The 21644-nt window shown below is 39.0% G+C and overlaps 1 protein-coding gene across 12 annotated transcripts in view; it reads right to left on the bottom strand.

The window, feature by feature from the left end:
- LOC310715956 (protein MTSS 1-like) overlaps nucleotides 1–21421 on the bottom strand; it is a 38712-nt gene extending 17291 nt beyond the window's left edge. For 8 of the 12 annotated variants that reach the window (XM_083522677.1, XM_083522682.1, XM_083522687.1 and 5 more), the window contains exons 1-3: nucleotides 20993–21412; nucleotides 17568–17629; nucleotides 13890–13963 (exon numbers count right to left, since the gene is read on the bottom strand). In XM_083522677.1, the coding sequence (XP_083378803.1) occupies nucleotides 13890–13963; nucleotides 17568–17629; nucleotides 20993–21064 (208 nt within the window). In that variant the 5' untranslated portion in view covers nucleotides 21065–21412. Of the gene's footprint in view, nucleotides 1–13889; nucleotides 13964–17567; nucleotides 17630–20992 lie in introns of all 12 variants that reach the window. The other 4 variants (XM_083522685.1, XM_083522688.1, XM_083522684.1 and 1 more) reach the window with 3 other exon arrangements.
- Between the last annotated feature and the right edge of the window lie 223 nt (nucleotides 21422–21644).

Genomic DNA, 21644 nt, shown 5'->3' with positions numbered 1-21644 from the left:
CTTTCGCCTCCACCCTGGTTATAAAGTTATGGCTATGATGTCGTCAGTGTAAAGCTTGTATGAACAAGGCATAAGGACCCAGCTTGGGTTTTAAACTAAGCCACAGGCCACTTTTCCAGTTTCAACAAATGACAATGAGGCCATAGTTGAGCCCTGGGTTAATAAAGAAGCCTTCTGATTTTAAATGTGGAAATTAGGTTAAAATGTCAGTGGCCGTAATCGACACTAGAGACAGTCAGTGAAAGTCGGGGATGCCTAACTGGAGTCTGGTTTCTCGTCTAGCTTCTAACAGGCAGATCTTATCCCTGTCCCTTTTTTTTATTTTTTTTTATTATGTTAATATTATCCAGGAGGAAGCAGGTTCAGACAGAACTGGTGACAACAAAACAAACCGTTTTATGACTTGCTGACTTTTCACACCCATGTGAGAAAAAAAAAGGAGGTTATCTGCATTCCAAGTAACTCTAGAGAAGCAACAACATAAAAGTTATCCCAAAAGTGTGGTAGAAACTCTTCAGGAATATTCCAACCTTTTTTAAAAACTTGTGCTGTTTAAAACCAGCCTGTTAAATACGTTATAAACCCTGTTTTTTTTTCTTTTCCTGGCAGCAAAGTTTGACACTGTGTAATTCTGTCACCACGTCAAAAGGTTTTCCTGAGCAGACACAACACACCAAAACCTCTCATATATCACTAATGTCAGACAACTTCACTTTATGAACCACGTTTCTGTTTCCTCTTTGAGGGAAATCAAACAAAAAGCCAGGTTTTGAGGTCAACCAACATGCTGGTTTTATTTGTGTCTTGTGATGTTTGACGCCACTGAATCCGAGTTGTGACACTGGCAGGAAGCCGGGCTTCTGTCGAGGCAACAAAAACCCAATATTCTGAACACGAAATGAACCTTTATCCCTTTCTCTTCTTGCTCTTTAAGGTTTTCTTGGGAAACAAACCCCACATTCTATAGTTAAACTGCTAAAAGTGGCACGATACCAAAAAACATGCAGCTGGCCAGATTCCAGAGCGGCAAATGAACATGATTCTGATGTTAATTGTTCAGCAATTAACATCACAAGCATTAACACCCCTTCATACTTGGCTTAATCCTCATCCTAATTTATCCTAAATTAAAAACTAATTTTGAGCTCAAATCTGGAGAAGTTAAATTTAGACTCCAGTTGCTGCGCCCCTCCCAGAATGCCCATCTTGTCGAGTCTGCTTGATATAAATAGGACTGACTTCAAGGATTCTGTGATTAGCATGGCACCACACCTCTTTCTGTCTTCCTTTTTCTCTTCTCTCCTCTTAGCCTGTCTGTCTCTGTCTGGGATCATCCACGCCTTTGTCCCCTTTGATACACGTCCTTACAATAGGTCCTGGTGCAAATCATAGGGCTACTGGAAACTAAAATACCCAGCATTATCGTGAATACCATCACCTCCTAACCTCAGTGTGTCTCCTAAAAGACAAATTTAAGGTCTGCACCATGGACAAAACAGCCAAACTCATAATTAGTCAAAACCAGTAAACATGAAAATCTCAGCAGGAATACTAACAAATCCCAGTAAAAAACAAAACAAAACAAAAAACATGCTACCACTTCTAACCCCTCATCTTCCGCTTTCTGGTTTCGCCCAAGCTTTGCTCTGCAAAACAATGAGCTTGAGGTGAACATTGGTGTAAGTTGTTGCCGCAGGACTTTTTGACAAGTAGGTGGAAACACACATGGCGATATTTTACCCCTGCCAAACGAGTGCTCCAGTATGTGGCAACTCACTGCCAACACGAGTGTAAAAAACACTTAACGTGGCCGCAGCGGTCGAAGCAAGACGGCAGATAATTAAGTGGATGCATTTTAGATCAGTTAGTATGTTTAGCTTAAACACAAAGAAAGTCATACACGATTAGAATTCCCTTATGCGCAGAAGCACTGACCAACAGCCTCGTCTCGTTATCTCCAGCTCTGAGAAGACGACGCATAAATGGTCTAAATCAAGATAACAAGCACTTTCATTGGAAGTGAATAATGGCTAATGTCCAGATCTTCTCTGACCTTCTGTCATGAATATACAGTAGATATTTCAGTCACGGCATGCATGAGAGTGAATGCATACCAAGAATAACTATATAGGATCTTTGTTCACTCTCTCTGGGATGCATATAGCATGGCATCCACTAGCTATCAGGGAAATGCAGAGCTAAAGCCTCTACTCAAGGATATTTTGAAAAGTATTTGCAACTCGAATGAACACAGAGGTGCTTTAGCGGGATTTAATTGTCAATTTAACTCTGACAGAGCGGTTTATATCCTGGAACGAGGACGATGGTCCTTTTAACTTAGCTGACAAGTATGTCATTGAATCAGCTATGGGTGCTGAGCAACGTGACAGCAGCTTGTCTTTTCACAGTTGGCAAGAGTGTTTTGGAAGCCGATCTACAGAGCAGAACTGTAGAAGTGTGCGAACACCAGAGCAGTTTAAAACCAAGGCTTGAAGCATGTTTAAATCACTTATTTTACTCAAATATTTTATTAACCCACTGGTTTTAAAAACTGAAATAGAACTGAGTTTAGTACATGCTACCTCTAAATCCATCATGTATTCATTCATAACTATTAATACACTTTACTGTCTAGTTGTCATCACCATTCCTGCTTGTTTCTTTACGCTCCAGACCCACCGTGAGGAAGCGCCTGGGGGAGGAACACCATGCATGCTTATATCATCAGGGATGCACACTGATTTGGCAGAAAGTATTCAAGGAATGTGCTGACGGCCGCAAAACGCACCTCAGAATGGACACATGACGGTAATGTGCAAGAAGCACAAGAGTATAATCTGACAGAGCAAAAAATCAGTATAGAGTACAGATATCAAGCCTACTAACAAATGTACCAAACGAGGATCTTAGGAATAAGTCAGAACACAGTATAGTATGCCTAATATGATGAAAACTGGTCCACAAGGACACAATTAACAAACAGGTTGGTGATGGTGGGAAATTAAATTTGAAAGCAAAATATATTAATATCAGGGTACTTGACTTACTGACCATGATAAATATTTACTACAAGAACTCTTACAGACTGCTGGAATGTTCTGGAATCCCACAGGGGTTAGTACTGGGCTATTTCGGAAGCAGGTGTGTATTCAGCTGGTAAAAAGGTAATTATGATAAGTGGCTCAAGTATGCACACCTGCTGAAGATTACACCGGGTGTAATAATGAGAACACTAGTTGCTATTAAAGCTTCAGTTTATGAAAGATTTTTTTTTTTAAACATGGAGAAAAGCAACCTAGAAAGCCCCTCGTTAGAATATACAGTATTAACTCAACTGGATCATTATGCTTTTGTTCATCAATTAGTCAGCAATACATAAAAATGTAAGATGTGGGAGTCAATTTGCATAGGAAATAGATTTAGCATTGGTTTATTGGTCTCTCTCTCTCTCTCTCTCTCTCTCTCTCTCTCTCTCTCTCTCTCTCAATACTTTTAGCAATATAGTATATATACATACTGTATATATACACAATGTTTTTTCCTCTACAGTGTGGAAATGTACTAAGTTTCTGCTTTCCTTTTTGTGTCATTATTTTGTCAACAGAAAGATTAGTATCCTCTCTTATCGTGCTTGCTTATGTCTTTATGTCCAAGTGCTTCCGAGATTATGACCCTGAAAATGATAAAACGACCCAAAATGTGAGACATAGCCAAAGCACAGTCATTAAAAGCAGTGGTATTGTGCTTACAGCCTAAATTACGCGATGTACCGGATAAAAAAAAACACTGTAAGCCTTATCAAAGGCACTTCCTCTACACGCCTCATTACACAGAAATGGGCACAATGACCTGATAAGGACGTGTAAGAGCCATACAGCACAATCCCCTGTGGGGTTTTAGATGCCTGAGGTTCTGAAAATGTAAGACTCTTCACTTAAATAAAATTCAATGGATTTGAATTTAGAGACCAGTAGAGTTCTCCTACTGGCTTGAGTTAAGCTGCACAGATGTTCCCAATTTCCCAGAAACCCAAGCCCCTGAGATAACGACTCTGTGCTTCAGTACAGCAGCTATTAGGTGGCTAATTAGAGACACAGACGCAGGAGCATGCTGATTACCAGCTCACGGTTCCAGCTGTGCAGAAATCCACTGGAGACTTCTCCATCACTGGCGTTTTTGTAAGACGCAATGATGCAGGGTTGGGGGGTGGGGTGGCGTTTTCAACCACCTCGTTCTTCTTAAAGTTACTGCGACCAGGTGTACAAGTCTGAGTTGCTTTAATGACAACGACATGGGGGGCTGCTTCTCAAACGGGTAGCACAGTAAGGAAGAAGAAACTAATTGTTAAAAAGAAGAAATTCGTCCTCCTGGCGTCGACAGTATATAAAATGTCAGGGCAGATGCAGAATTAGGTCTCCCTCAACCTAAAAGTGGTCACTTTATCCTCTCAGGTCAGTGAGACACACATGCTGAAGATTTCCAAGACTGGTGTAATGACGGCGTTATTTTAAGATTCAGGATGTCAGAATGGAGCTGCCCATCTCCCTGAGCTCCGTCGTCACACATCACTTATTTTATTCCACTTTATCCAGGAGCAATAATGGCACATCCGTTCGATCATTCAAGCCTTTGGTTTGCAGTGTCTATCTAAGTACAAAGTCTGCCTGTCTGTCTGCATGTCCCTGTATTTGCCTCCATGTATTTGTCTCTTAACTGCCTGTATTTCAGTTCATCTACATGTCCATCTGGCTATTTTCTGTCTTTCCTTCCAAGTGTCCTTCTTCAGCTAGCAGTCTGTGTTTTCTGTCAATCCATCCAATCAATCTGACTCTCACTCCATCTGTCTTCCTGCCTATGGGTCTGTCTATCATCTTTGCTTGCTTCTATTAATTTATCTATTCCCTGATCTAAATGTTCACTTCTCAGATATTGGAAATGAAAGAACTGAGCTGCTGTGGTTGGAGTACCTATATATGCGGAACAAATATTTCCTTTCACAGATGTCCCCACTCGTCAGCCTTTATCTAACTGCTATCTAATGCTGACATAGATGCTAATTTAACTGGTCACCACAGGACTAAAACACACTACTGCACACACACACACACACACACACACACACACACACACACCTCATGTGAATGCAAGTAATGGTGTTAGCATTGGTGTGATGAGAGAGCGGGGGCCGTGCTATGGCCCACATATCAGCTCTTTAATTAGCCTCTCTTTCAGACCACAGAGTGGAGCAGAGGCAGCTTTAGTGCCGCTCGGCTGCCACCCAGACAGGTGTGAATCCAGAGTTAAGGGTGGAGTCACATTGGGACGGGCCGGGATGGTGGAGTGGAGCGCTTATGTACATAATACAATTTTATCAGTATGATTATTGCAGATGAAACACACCTTGCAACTGTCATTTCTACTCCATTCATTACTATCCTTGTGTGTGTGTGTGTGTGTGTGTGTGTGTGTGTGTGTGTGTGTGTGTGTGTGTCATTGATAATCTGTCGCTCTTTGACATGACTTGTCAAGATGTGGAGATAAACCCCAGCGCCCTGATTAAATCTGGAATGTAGGTCATTCAGGACTAGATTAGGAGAACTGGGTTACTTTCTGACCTGGAAAAGACTACAGCAGCTATAAGTATCCCTGAATATCCTGGGAATATCCTTGGAATATCATGGGAATACAGAGAACAGGCTTTTTCAGTATTGTTTCACAGCCAGTCTGTTGACAGCGATGTTTTTTACACGTACTTCACGTTTCTCAAGATCGGTTATCAGTGATTCAGAGCAGCGTGTGCGTCACTCGCAGGCCGTGCGTTGGCGCTGATTACGAAAGCAGAAAAGTTTCAGCACAGATTGGGACATGCTGTCGCGTTAACAGCGTTTAACAGGAAGTCGACTCATGCTTTCTGCTGTACTCACCTGGATCGCTGGGGGTGTATTCTAACAACTAATTATACTCTGCATTATAATATTCAACACGCTGTCCGAATATCTCGGTTTATGTGCGTGCATCTGTGTGTATCAATTTAAAAATGACAGTATATTGAATAGTCTTCTGGTAAAACATGAGACCGTTCTTATTTCGGACGCAGTTTGCAGTTGCTTTTGCAGTTTTTGGACACAAACTTTGTTATTTATTTTTTTTACTTGTATAAAAAGAACCCTTGATATTATAACAAAAACAATGACAATATTTGGGGAGGGGTATTACACAACTTGCCTCAGCAAGACTCGCACAAAGCGCTACACAAAATAACGACAGTCTTTAATAAGGATCTCTGTGCACTTTTAGGGCACTTCAGCAAGTAATTCTTGTGCTAATTAGAGGCCTAGGTGAACTGATAGTGACTTTTGTCAGCTACAGGAAATAGCTGCTTTCCTTAATAATAAGCACTTGCTCGCTAGACAAGTCGTAAATCAGTCATTCTGAAAAGAGTTCAACAAAGGTGTTGCAGTATTTCTAGTAATGTGTTGAGACACATACGTAGACAGAGTGAAGGTCAGAAATATCTCACATTCACATCGGTGACTCTAAAAGAAGTGAAAACTGATTTCGAAACAGATGAATAAATGTGGCTTAATAGAAAAGTCCTCAAAATGGTGCGTTTACACGGCAGATGGTGGAGCGCAGGTAGGGACTGGCCACACAAGCCTCCCTCTGGGTTCTCAGCCTTCCCAAGGCGACAGGAGACGTGTCGATGGCACACACAAGGCCATGCCTGAAAGAACAAGCTGTACTCAGAGTGCTCTGTAAGTGCAGGGTGGATCGAAATGTGACAGTTCAGAAGTCAGGACCTGTCAGAATTCTGCAAATATGACATGAAATGCTTTAAGCATCTTCACTCTGATGGTGAGAATTCAACATTGGGGATGAGTGAGATGACAAAGAAAATATCACAGCATAATTCTTTCTATGATACAGCACACACGGATCCGTGGCAGCAAAACATAAAAAAAACAAAAAACATCAGCACTGAAAATCCTTCGTCTGCCAGCAAAATGCCAAACTGTACGCGGAGTCTGACCTCAAAAGCTGCCGAAGTGGATTATTAATTTAACCACTCTTGCTTACTTTAAAAGTTGAACCCACAGGACAGCGAAGCAGATCGCGTTGCTTAACGTGCTCAAATTTGTTACGTGTCAAAAAAATTTAGAATCGTGTTGTTTCAATTTGAAATCCAGTTTAACTCTTTACAAATGTTTTGTACAAGTTTATATTTAGTGCTTTCCTTCCCCCTAAACACATCGAGCTTGAGTCTCTTTTTTCACAGAAAGCATATGTTTAAGATACATTTGTGCTCAAAAAAAGGGTGCAGCATACATTAAGGATTTAACCATTAATGTATAGATGAGTGTGTAATCTTTATAAACAAACAAACAAAAAATCAGACTCTTTAACAGTCATTTATTTTTTAAATCAATAGCCATGATATCAATTTTTTTTTATCCTGCTAGCAAGAGATTAGTTATCTGGCTTGCTAACCTTTTTTATTTGCGTGTGCATCTGTAGATTTATGTATCATGTTGAAAACTGGGGCCGAAACTCATCCAAGACAGGTGTGAGTTCTCGCCAATGCTTTTAAAGATTTAAAGAATTAAACACATCCATTTCTGTAAACGATTTTGTTAGCTAGATAAGTCAATGGTGTTTTGCTTGAAGGACAAAGTAGTTGATTCAGTAGTTTCTGTAGTTGATTTAAAAAAAAAAAGGAAATACAAACACGGAAGAGGTAAATATGTTAATGATTTACAGAGATTTACAGCGAAGTGAAAAGCATTTCGTTAGTAAAATGCTAAAACGCTTTAGTTACACTTTAGAAAGCGCTAAATTTTTTTTCCTTTGAAATTCTGAGTGAAAAATTGACACGTTTGTGAACAAATGCAAACGATCCTAACAGGTGGCCTGTTATTTGTGTAACTTTCATAATCATCTGGGAAAAACCACAGCGTGTGGAAAATCACATTGTCCAGGACAGCCGAGTCAAAGTCCAGCGCAGTGAGCCCACGAGGCTATGAGGCCATCCATCTGACTTGTATTTACACAAACAAACAGTAGATGTGCACTTCCTGACACGGTTATCTTCACGCCCACGCAGCTACTGGCCAACAAACTTTAAAAGAAAACAGGTATAAGCTGCAACAAGGTTTTTTACGACTGTGTGAGCTATGTGGCTTTTATGAGACAGTTAAAAGATAAAGCCCAGTGAAAGCTGCTAGTCTGGGATTACTGAGGATTAGCTTTACATACAAGGGGAAAAAAATCATAATTATCCGAACAATAGGGACAAAGTGAGAAACAAGTCCGATAATGAACTTCTGAATCTCACACTTTCACTAAGCATTATGCTTTTTTGTATTATTACTAGCTGAAAGTACCCGTGCTTTGCTACGGAAGGCAGAACGCTAAGCAATATGGCAATAAACAGTAAGCACTGAGCAGGACTGGATGATCAGAGATCAGAACGTAACGTCAACAAATAACGTACTACCCCTTTGTAGTACCGATACAGGGCAAACTACTTTAAAAATAGTTTTTATCGTGCATCTAACATGTAATAAGAAACAATGTACTAAGTTTCATTAGGATCCGTAATGTTATTTCGAAGAATGTACAATGCGTGAGAAATCGCGTTTTTTACGAGTTAGCCGCGATCCAGGGCGAATTTTTCAAAACCCTTTCTTAGTGGGCACCTAAGATCCAAGAGGAAGGTATGTTCCAAATTTCATTGCAATCCGTTCAGTGGTTTTTGAGATTTCGTGATGAGTGAGTGAGTCAGTCAGTGGTATTTGAGCTTTATATATATAGATTATTATTATTATTATTATTAAGTAAGAAAAATATATACTATTATATTTACTGTTACAAAAAAACTTCACCATTTTAACAATGTTTTCACTCTTTTTACAGAGCTGCGGCTATAGAAACTATAACATATCAGAACAAGTTTGGGGTGTAGCGGTACACGTATTTTTAACCTGCTCAGGTGTAGGAGATGTTTCGGAAGATAACGGTAGCTCCCATGCGGGAATAAGCTTCTTCCGTTTTTCCCAAATCGCTCCTTTATGTCTAAATGTTTGTGCAAGAGGAACTAATCCTGAGACAGGAAACATGAGCAGTTGCACAAGGGAGCACCGATATACTTGAACAAGACCAAACAAGACAAAAAGCAGATTCAGATTAAAAAGGTGTAGGAAAATGTAATATGTTCAGATAGTCATATACTAGCTACCGTAATTTCCGGACTATAAAGCACACCCATATATAAGCCGCACCCACTGAATTTGACAAAGATTTTTATTTTGAACATAAATAAGCTGTCTACACTGAAACTAATGAACTTTACACAGGCTTTAACGAAAGACAGTGTCTGTTACACGGTGTAACAGGGGTGAAATATGTTGTGGCTCCTTTAAGAGCAGAGCGGCATTTTGGGAATAGCCTGCTGCCGCATTTTCCAGTATTACTGCATGTGTGCAAGGCCGAGGAATATGTCCTTATTATTTTCTGATGCTCATTTCTAAGTTTCTTTGACTAACCCATAACGCTGTTGCCAAGAAAAATAAAAAAGCACGAGTTTTGGAAACCTGTCTGTGCTTCTATGATTTCTGTTGCAACTGGAGTTAGCGAGCTCTCCCTTTACCCAGACTCAACGCGCTACAACGGCTTGTATCTAAACAGTAGCCTACCAAGTAAGTCATTGTTCACTGTCTTCCTCCTTCCTTTCACAACTATTTCTCTCGAGAGTTTTTTTTTTGGCATTGTCGTGCGTTTAAAAATCACCACCGTTGGAAGTTTTTTCTCCCGATGCCGTGCAGCTCAGAACACAGGTGAGGTGCGTTTTTCCGTTTCCGTTCGGAAATTTCATTGTTCTAATGTTATGGGGCTCAATTTTTTGGCTTGAAGTTTGTGAAACCGGGAAAAACCCAGGAAAAATCCATAAATAAGCTGCTTCGTTGTTTAAGCCGCGGGGTTCAAAACGTGGGAAAAAAGTAGCGGCTTATAGTCCGAAAAATATGGTATCTTGCCATGGATACAGTTAGCATGTTTAATGTGTATGTATGTATGTATGTATGTATGTATGTATGTTTGTATATATATATATATACATATATATATATATATATATATGTATATATATATATATATATATATACAACATATATATATTAGTTTGTTTTTTCAGTTGTTGTATTTTTCTTGTGAGGAAAAACAAACTAATCACACTCTCTTTTCATGGGAAATAACGAACACGTTTCCTCAGAAATGCGATCGTCCCTAAACAGGTCCGAGCTCTTTGTGGAGTTGTACTTGTTTTGGATGGATGGATGGATAACATTTAAATAATTGAGGCATGTGTTGTGCCAAAATAATTCGTCTTCAGTAAGGCGCATAAATGTATGAACCACACTCTCAGAACTCTGGTTTCATTATGTCTGTCCTAACTTTGAGCCCTAGAAGCTGTTTTGTGGTTGTTTTACATGCAGCCACAAAAAGCGTGTCAGAACTTACAACTCTGATAATGTCAGAACACTGAGAGGTCACTTAGAGGACAGCGAGTGGGCGCTGGAACACATCAAGCACTAGCGGGCATGAGATTTAAACTCGGCTTAGTTCCCCGTGTGTATGTATGAAAGAACATTCAGGACATGAAAAAAGTGAAAAGTGATCCAGGAGGAAATAACATCAAACTGCAAACTGCTCCAGAGAGTCAGAGCAAAATGACATCATAAGAAATATATATTTGACTCCACGAGCCAATCAAACATCAAGTTTAAATGTGTTCTGATATTTGAGATGATGGCATTTCCATCCAAGTTCTGATGATGGAAAGTTCACTTATGGTGCGTAACTGCGGTGTCTCAGAGATTCTTTCCGCTTGCTCCGCAAACGTCTGCCTAGAGGCCGTGGTTCCATCTCATTCCCCCATGAGCACCAGTCCACAGCCAAAACCTCATGGACTGGACTTTCAAAAATCAAAAGTATATTGGGAGTGATTTCAAGCAAACTATTCTCCTGGGTCAGCAAGGTTCCATCCCATTCCCTTCTGCGCACTACTACAGGGGCCGGTTTCTCCATCAGTTTGATTGTAAGCCTGTTATTACACTACTTATTGTATGACTAAATACGCTGTGTAGACTTTTGTCTGCACCACAGACACTTGAAATACATTGTAACTTGCAGTGTGTGACGCCAAATCAGGACATGCTGAAATGCAGGCAAGTAAGAAATATTTTAATGGAAGATGATGAAATGAAATCCGAATGAGTTTGCTTTATAGTTAAGCCATGGTTCAATTTGTTTATTAAATAATAATGGCAAAAACTAACATGAAACTGAACTGAAAATGCCTGTATTTAAAAATGTGTGTGATAACACCTTTAAATAGTTTTCATTTCTATAACTTAAAGGTTATATTGAAATTTGTACTTGCAACTTGGTATTTTTTAGTAAGTCATAACATCCAAGAAAGAGGATAATTACTACACCAGTACTCTAAAGCCTGCACTGGTGACGCTCCACCCAAATCCAAGCCCCCTGGGTTTAATGCAGATCATTGATTCAATCCAAAACAATAACCTCATCAATCTGATCACTTTGTGCCATGTAAACTTGGAGCTTCACAAACCGCTGAGTGTTCAGCCCAGACAGCAGCTCCTGGACCAGTCAAAGTGTTTGGACAGACGCTCACTCTGCCATGTTCAGGCGTCCCACTGGGAACGCTGCCCTATTTCCATTTTCCAGAAGAAAATATGATACAAGAGTGAAAAAGAAGAAGCCTCAGTTCACTCAGTTCCAGATCTTTTGTGTTTTCTGTCTCTCAGCAGAGAAGTAAAGATTTAAAGATAAAACAAATATTTGTTTAAAAAAAATAAAATAAATGTATCAGTTGATGTTTCTATGGTAACAGGACCTTTAACACACTTCTGTAAGAGGACACTGATGTAACGGTAAAGATACAAACACACAAGAGTTTGGACAAAGTTAAATGAGGGGCTGGTGAGAGAAATACTGTTTATAGTTACTTTAACGTGACAACATTAATTTACTAGTTTGTCTGATGTTCCTCAGCAAATTCGCACAGTTTAAGAGACAAAATCATTGACATTCAGGCAATAATTGTGTGTTAAATGTGTGTTGAGAGAAGTGAAAAATGCCCTTGCTTGCTGTCAACTAGGCAGAAAGGTGTAGAAACTTTGGCTTGTGGAGGACATGCTAGCATCATATGCTAAATAAATCAGCATCCCCTCTGTGATCAGGAAGCAGTGGTGTTTGAGAAGTCAGATAAATTTACGTCTTGGGTCATAAAATACAGAACCTCTCAAATTGACTGACATTTTATTACCAAAAACCTCCTTAATGCGGTTTAGTCATTATAAAGTTGGTATGTGATGAAACACACACACACACACACACACACACACACACACACACACACACACCCTTCAGCTAATGGGTTTAACAGGCTGCATGCTCCAACACGAGTGTATCGGTATAGCACACACACACTCAAAACCTGTAGTAAACATATGGCACAGTCAATGTAATTCTTAGAAGTGTATTGCATGGTCAAATGCAAGGTCAAACTAAAGCTCTATTTCTGCCTTGTCTCTTTAAACATTACTGAATTTAGTATCACTATGAGGTTTCCGATTGGTTGGTATAATAACTTTGAAGTTCTGATTGGCTAGCATTTTGACTGTAAGGTTTTAAATGGCTAAAATAATGAATGCAATGTTTCTGATTAGCTAGTATAAAGACGGTGAGATTTTGAATGCCAAGTATAAGTCAAGTCAAGTTTATTTGTATAGCGCTTTTCACAAAAGACATTGTCTCAAGGCAGCTTTACAGAAATCAACAGTTAGGGTGAATGGTGTGTATTTATCCCTGATGAGCAAGCCATGGCGATTGTATATTGTCTGCAAGGTTTCTTATTGGCTAATATGACGACTGTAAGATTTTGATTAGCTAGTATGCTAAATGTGACTTCCTAATTGGCTAGTATAACGACTGTGAGTTTCTGATTGGTGAGTATAAAGACGGCAAAGTTTTAAATAGCTAGTATACCAACTGTTCTGATTGGCTGTTAGTAAAAGAGAGAGAGAGAGAGAGAGAGAGACAGAGAGAGAGAGAGAGAGAGAGAGAGAGAGAGAGAGAGAGAGAGAGAGAGAGAGAGAGAGAGAGAGAGAGAGAGAGATGTATTACTGGCCAACATCATAAAACACTAAAATTGGACCAAAAGCCTAAAGAATGTATAAATTTATACTTTCACCCTCTTTCCATTCATGTAAAAAGCCTTTGGGATTCCGGCATATAAAACTAAATTGTGTGTGTGTGTGTGTGTGTGTGTGTGTGTGTGTGTGGGTATGAGACCCCTCCAAGCATAGGGAACTGGGCGTTACTGTGTGGTAAAAAGCACTTACAGTAATAATGCACCAGGGCAGTGTGGGTGTAGTGTGGCTTCCATCTACATTAAACATATCAGCCTGTGTGTGTGTGTGTGTGTGTGTGTGTGTGTGTGTGTGTGTGTGTGTGTGTGTGTGTGGGGCAGGCTTTAACACAGAATCAAGGATCCCTGAAGTTCACCTCAATGCCAGTTTTCTTTCTGCTTCACAGGCTGCTGATTGATGTGTGTGTACTTCTAGCTGGCTATTAATAGAAGTGCATAGAGTTTATACACTCACACACACACACACACACACACCAACACACACACACACACACTCACACACACACACAGACACACTCACACCAAGAGATCTCTTCAGCACTAACCGAACTGCCCTCATTCTTTTTGCAACAATTGGGACAATTACTGCAGATGACGTGATATAAGAAATAACAGAAAAAAAAATTAATGTTTCATGATTTAAAAAAGAGTTTACCTCGTGTCCCTGTGGCCAAATCAGCTACTTTCTGAAAGGCGTCCAGGAAGGCGGCCACAGCCATTACCGTCGTCCTGAAACGGGCACACACACACACACACACACACACACACACACACACACACACACACACACACACACACACACACACACAGAAGTTCAGTTCCTCTCTCCTTATACAGCTTTATCTACAACACACACGTGCAGGCATCTGGCAGGGGTTCAGGAACTTGATGGAGATCTTTAATCCTGCAGGTTTAATGTGTGTTTAATAGCCGTCCTGAACCTTCAACCTTGGGAACCCTCGACCTGAACACCAGGTTCCTGCCAGCTGCTGGAGAACCTTTAACAATGCACAACAGTTCCCAATAAAGTCTCTGCAGACTAAAATGGAGAAAAACAGAATGAGAGAAAAAAACATCCAGAAGAAGAAAAAGAAAACTAAAAAAAAAAAGAAAGAAAGCAGCATATATACACTTTAAAGATCCTCATGGGCCAAAAGAAACAAACCCTGAGGCCAGGCCCAGTACGTTCTCTCTAAATTTTCACTACAGTTTCTTTATTCTTCACTCAACACTGATACAACCTGATTTCTATTTCTTTTTCCTTTTTTGGCTCTGACTGAAACGTTCCACTGTCGAGCCCAGGCTCGCTCTCAAGGACGAGTTTTTTTCAGGTAAGCAAACATATGACACTTCTAGTTAACCTTAAGATGTTACGAGTTTCTCTACAATCACACATTTATATACACATGCACAACGATCATGTGATGTCTAAAAAAAGCCGTGTTGACTTAGACACACCAGCTGTGTGACTCATAATAAACCGGTCCTGCGTTATTACTACGTCAATATAATGAAACTTATTTTACCTCTCAAAACCATCATTCCTTTCCCACACTGAAGTGTTACAACCTATTCAAATATCACTACAATCGTTTCGATTTACAATATTAGTATTCATGTAATAAATATTAATGATGTATCAATAAATATAGAAATAGTTAGGATATGTTTATTTACACTCTATTATATTGCTATAATATACACTATATGGACAAGAGTATTTGGACACGTGGCTTTTTCAGCCATATGTGGGTCTTCCTAAACTGCTACCACATGGTTTAAAGATCGGATGTCTTTGGATTGTAGCATTACATTTTCCGTTCACTAAAACTTGGAGACCCAAACCTGTTCCAGCATGACTATGCCCCTGTTCACAAAGCTAGATCCGTTTAGATATGGTGTATATGGGTTGGAGTGGAAAATCTTTGATGGTGCCTGCTATAGAGCTCAACACCATAGAACACTTTTGGGATGAACTTGAATGATGACTGCACCCAAGGCTTCCTCTGGCCTCCTCACTCTAACATAATAGATCAAAGCATAACAAATACCATTCGTATTATTACGTAACATCACATGAAATGGAATATAACGTAAAATTCTATAGCATAATTGTACGTAAAACAAACTTTGCATTGTGCTGTGATATGTAACTCTTTTTATTGCATTTCTGATGCAACTTTCAAGTAGCTCACGGGCTAAAGACAAATACGCACGGCAAAACTCATTTCAGCTTGTTACTAGTAAACGTGTTCATAGATCTGAGTCACACATTTCAAACTATTATAATTATACACTCGTTTTTGAATCGCTGCACATCCAGTGAGCTCTTGGATTCTAAACCTGTGTTGGCTCATACTGATCGCTAATTACACAATTAGTTCATATGCGAGACATTACATTTCATTCACAAAAACCAAAGGGCTGAACGGAAAATTAATACAATGAAAGTGTTTGCGTCAATACACTCACTGTTTTGTAGCTAGCTTACTATTTAAATGGTTTCTAAGAACGTGCATTTCAAATATACAAATATCAAACCTACAAAAGAAAAGAAAACAGAAAGTTAATAAGAAGTTGTAAATGTTTGAGGTTAAACAGTTCGCTGTTTTAGATTGCTGATTATCAGCAGATGTTTGCTCGGTTTTGGGTTTAAAGGCCTCGGAATCGTGGACTGTCGATCATGCGTGTGATGACTGAAGCGGTGGTAGAAATGAAAAATAAAGGAAAAGCCACTGAAAGCAGATCAGAGAGCAAAAACATCATCGGAGAGCCTGGATCACGTTTCGTTTCATTTCAGGTTTCTCAAAATAATTATAAAGCAGGTCAGATCATGTGGGAGATGGAAAAAAAACAGAGTAGATATTAATTTCACTTCAGATCTGTCCAGAAGAGCTGTAATGATGAGGTGAGGTGAGGTGAGGTGAGGAGAGACAGAAGATCCTGACAACCAAATTACAGAGCCCTCAAACTCGATATGTCATCAGACATGTCCGCAGCCGTGTGTTTGCTTCTTCAGATGTGTTTTTTGTACACAATTAAAAAAGGAAGTCATTGTTTCCCTGTACAGCTAAAACACTTCATGCCCTTCAACATACTTCATTACATGTAATGTGACTGTACATCAATGTAAAATTAGATGATTATCTGCACCAGCTCTTGGAAGAATTGGGCAGGGTTTATGGAGGCAGAATAAAATAAACCTGCAATAAGAAAAAGGAAACCTGACTCAGAATGGCAGCTGAATTCAGCTTTATTGTAAAACTCTAGCTCATGTACAGCTCTGATACATCATCATTACTATCTAACTCCTTTTTGACATTAAATAAAAATATTCAATCCGGCCTGTTCTACACATGCTAGCTCATTCTACAGCTTGCATAAGTCTGTAATATGACTTTAATTTCATCACATGATTCATGCTGATTAAACAAAGGCATTCATCCAGAAAGGCTTTGTGTGGAATTTCTCCTCCCTGTGCAAACTACAGGAATTAGGCAACAACACGATGAAACGGATGCACGTTATACACGTCTATAAGCACGTCGGGAATGTGCCCAGGATGATGCACTTTAATGGCAAATCAGTGCTGGAATGATAGCGGGGTAATTCGATTGTTCGCTATTGATAACGTGACGGATTTGAAACGTCGTCTACCTCGTAAATATTCTCCATGGACAATTGGCAAAAGCAATCTCCATGAATCTTGTCTTTTTAGGCACAACTGTGGAAAAGTAGTTCACCGTGAAGCTAATATTACATTACAAATAACACAGTGAAAATACAGACGCATTAGACTGGATGAGGCTTTTACCCAATCTGAGATTCCTTCATGTGGATTTTCCAAAATTAGCATAGAATTCCAAACGTTCAGGAAATCAGCGGGAACCTCTGAGCGTTACTGAGTTATTCTGGGTGGGTTGGATGTAAGAGCGATTTATATTCCTGAATCCTGGGTTTGTGCGTGTGGAAAGAAAATTCCAGGCTGATTTAAGATTTGTTGATTCGTTCTATTTTGGAAGTGTTAGTGCAGGGCGGGAAAAGAATGTCCAAAAAAACAGACCTCAAACAAAGCGGTTTCCTGAGTTTGTATTGTTTTGAGGACAATTTTTCATTTTTCCTAAGAAATGAATCCCTTAATAGTGGGGATGTTTCCAGACATGCACAAATACCTGGGTATTGATTGTAAAAGGTAATACAAGTTTACACAAAGAAAGTAGCAATGCACAGAAATACAGGTGGATGGAAACTAAAGAGAATATGAGAGCAAGAGAGAGAGAGAGAGAGAGAGAGAGAGAGAGAGAGAGAGAGGGAGAGAGAATATATTTCTTACCTTATCTGAGCCTGCAGTTTTCCCGCTTTACTGATGAAGTCTTCCCAGACTGGGTAACTGCTCTGTGGAAACAAAAAGGCACAACCAGGGCAGTCAGATACTGTTCATACACCATGCTACACTTTCAGTCAAATAACTGCCCCCTCAGACATCATTCCTGACTTCTAATCATGGTATCGACGACATTTAATGCCACAGATCACTGCACCTGTAAAAAAGAGACGGCGAATCAAATGCCAATCAAATATATCTGTTAACGGCCATTAATAAGCAATAAACGCTTGCACCTATTTTGTCTTTGTTAAAGCAATGAAATTCACGAGGGTGGGTCACTGTGGCATCTTTTTTTTACAGAAAAAGCTAATTAGAGGAGTAGTCACTAATCATGAGGTCAACATGGCCTCATTTAGAAATTTGTAATGATATGAAAAAGTCTCAAAAGATTACAGTAAGGGGTGGAGGGGGGGAGAGCACAACTGTACCCCTTTTGTCCTTACTGTAACCTCCTTTCTTGTGTTTGTAGCATTTCTGAATTATAGACATGCAACCGTTTCACATTCACAGTTATGATTTATTCAACAGAGTAGACGAAGCTAATCAAATCATATATACACTTTGTAAGTGTAGTTGTTTTAACATCCTCGATTACATTTCTCATAATTTTTAGCTTATGTTTGCAAATAGGTAACAACCATACTGACATCTAAAGATGCATTGTCTAATTATATTAATACGCTATATACTTATAATATATTGTAGTAAGATTAACCCAAATAATCTAAAACAAATCTTAATAAGTATCCATATGAACCATCATTCTTACAGCATAATGTTAAAAATCTTGATAAAGGCTATAAATGTTATATATAATATACTATAATACTGCTGACAAATAAAACATTTTCTTCATATATATATATATATATATATATATGTGTGTGTGTGTGTGTGTGTGTGTGTGTGTGTGTGTGTGTGTGTGTGTGTGTGTGTGTGTGTGTGTGTGTGTAACGTTTTTAATACTGAGAAGATCCTAAACACTACAGTATGAGGTCATTCTTTATTTTATACCCCTGCATGCAAGCACCAACCAAGGCTTGATGTGTCTCTTGTACTTTACACAATGACTCTTGAGGGAATAAAGTTTCACGAACAGATAAAGTTTCATTAAGCTCTCGAAGCGTCGCTCAGGAATTAAGCACGAAAACAAACCATCCACACGCAAACCACGTCCAGACAAAAGCTTGATTCATGTTTTGCCTTAAAGCTGCACTGACAGAATGACTGACTGATCACTGTTCGACTCAGACCCTTCAGGAATGTGGGACTTGTGCAACTTTAAACTGCTCAACACTGGACAGAGAAATAACTACACAATGAGAGAGAGGAGGAGGAGCCCTCAAAACTCCACAGTTCACAACTATCTTCCTTTACACAGGCTAGAAAATTAGATCTTCAGTTGCACTAATAAGCATTAAACAAACAAAACTCTCAAATACAAGATATTTACACTGATCTGAGCTGTTAAAATTACATCTACACAATCCATTCAAATATAAAAAATAAATCCTGAAATTTTAGACCTCCTGGATCTCCAATCACACGCCTGTAAAATTCAGAACTTGATTTTAATGATCACCGCTCATCAGCCATGCATTACAGCAAATGAACACAAATTAGGGCATGGCATGAAAGGCAATAAGACACCTGATCCAATATCAGTCCTCTGGTCTTTATGAAAGCAGAACCTGGACACTGTGTAATAGGCAATAAATATTTTAGGGGGGCCTGAAAGTCGACCCCTGCGTGAGGGTAAAATATATCAAACGGCAACAATAGAGCATTTCAAAGTCGGTCCAACCTTTTGCATCCGAGTTTGTGTTAATTCAGCCGAGGTACTGTCTCTAAACCATTACTATTGGAATGTCTTGTACATTAACACCGTATTGGTATGTATTATATTACTTTAACAATGATAGTTAGACAGTTAGTTAGTAATTAGTTAGTAAACTCGCTACCAAAGTTAACAAAAATAAACTAGACTGCACTGACACTGGTAGAAGTTGCATAGGCCAGTGTTCCAGACTTTTGAAGTGGAGGGTCACAGACGTACTGTCTTCCAAGTGTCCTGACTTTTATAGAGTCCTAGGACTCCACAGGTTATAATGTCCAGGGTCCTTGAATTGCCAATAGTCCTTAATTTACAGACTCCAGAAAATCTCTGACCAACAGATTACATGAAATCCCTATTTTACAAACTTCAGGGAGTCTCCAATTTCTCAAATTATGCATTTTATGCAGTTGGCAAATATTTTATTTTTTATTTCTTGGCAAACAGTAATCTTACTAATATCACTTTGTTCCCGCTAATTCTGACACATAAATTCTGACACATTGCAGACTTACATCACACCAGCCCTGGAGTCAAACACGTTGCAAACACGTTCACCAATTTTATTTTCCAACTTTAAAAAGATGTCAATTATTCTATACAATCTAAAATGTCAACAATGTTTTTTCAACTTTGGAATCGTATATTAGAAATGTTGAATAATTGTAATTAAGGTTTGAAACATTCTGTTTTGGGAATTATTTTGTTTGGAAAATTGTAAATAAATATTTTTAATTTTTTGGTTTTGAAATGTCAAGATTTACCAATTACTACTGTAATTCATTGTATTAATTGTTATTGAAAAACGTTTAAACACAGCAGGAGCGAGCAAGAACGAAAAACATAATCACTTATAAACTTATTTTGCAGTAATTATAAATACTACAAGAGTACAACAAGTTTATTGTATTAAATTCATTTTGTAGCGCTTTTAACAATGAACAATGTCGCAAAGCAGCTTTACACAGATAATGTGGTGATAAAGAATGAATAAAATGTTCTCTATGTGTACGTTTGTCTCTGATGAGTGAGCCGGTGGCAACTGTGGCAAGGAAAAACTCCCCGAGACGGCATAAGGAAAAAAGGTTTATGTCACTTTCCTCAATATGTGATTTATATTCAATTGTATAAGTAGCAAAACAAATGATTAATAAAAAAATAACACTAGAGACCCAACATGATATTCATAACAATGACGCTTTTAACCTCAACTTTCATTCCTCTGGAGTTTTGTTCAGTTTCTAGATCCAGATTGATCACGTGACCCTTTACCAGGTGTGTGTGAGTTTCATGCAAAAATGTGCGCATGATTGCAAATTCAAAGCAACATACAAATGCCTATGTGTATTGAATCACTCACAAACAACAATTATATATTTATATATATATATGCTTCTGTTAAAGAATTAAAGACTGTAAGTTGCTTTTTTAAATATAATATAAATAGTAATTATTTGTAGTAGTGGTGGTGTAAGTGGTAGTAGTAATTGTAGACTTAACAATTAAAAGGACCACAAAATTAATAATAATTTTTTACCTTCATGTCATTAATAATGGCCTGAAAGAGCCCTCCCAGAGCACTACACTCTTTCTCCATAACAGCTTCCATTTTCTCCCTCAGAATGATGCTGAAGATCCCAGTCGGTACAGAAAAATCCAGCCAAACAGATCGGTATCGGTATGTAACAGTGTGAGTCGGAGTATCGGGTTACCGAGCGCGGCGGAGAGAAAAACAGCGGACGATGAGATTTAAAGGCTCTTTTCTTTCCTGCAACCCAGCGCGTCCCATAACTCCCACATAACTGATATAAATCCACAGAATCACCGGTGAACACGCCGGAAGTTTATAAAGCAAAACCGGATAGACTGTAAACGTTGAGTAAAGACGATAAGGAGTGAAGTAGTTCCATCTGCTCTTCTCCGTTTCGTTCCTCAATAACACTCTCTGTGTGCTGACAACACCGAGGGGGCGGGGTGAGAGGGGGCGTGGCTACTACTGCACGCGCCATCCAAAAGCTCTGCTGTTCAGAGCGTCACGTAGCCACGCCCACCGGAAATGAGACCGCTCTCGATCAACCCAAGTCGATACATTTAAACACGACAGAAATGTACAGTATTTAACAAAAAGTTACACAATAGCATATTGTTAATACATACAATTTACAGATTAATTATGTGTGACGTAATTA

This window comes from Silurus aristotelis (assembly GCF_946808225.1).
Source record: "Silurus aristotelis genome assembly, chromosome: 1".
In the NCBI taxonomy this organism is placed as follows: domain Eukaryota; kingdom Metazoa; phylum Chordata; class Actinopteri; order Siluriformes; family Siluridae; genus Silurus; species Silurus aristotelis.
This window is presented reverse-complemented; position numbering and strand designations above follow the sequence as displayed.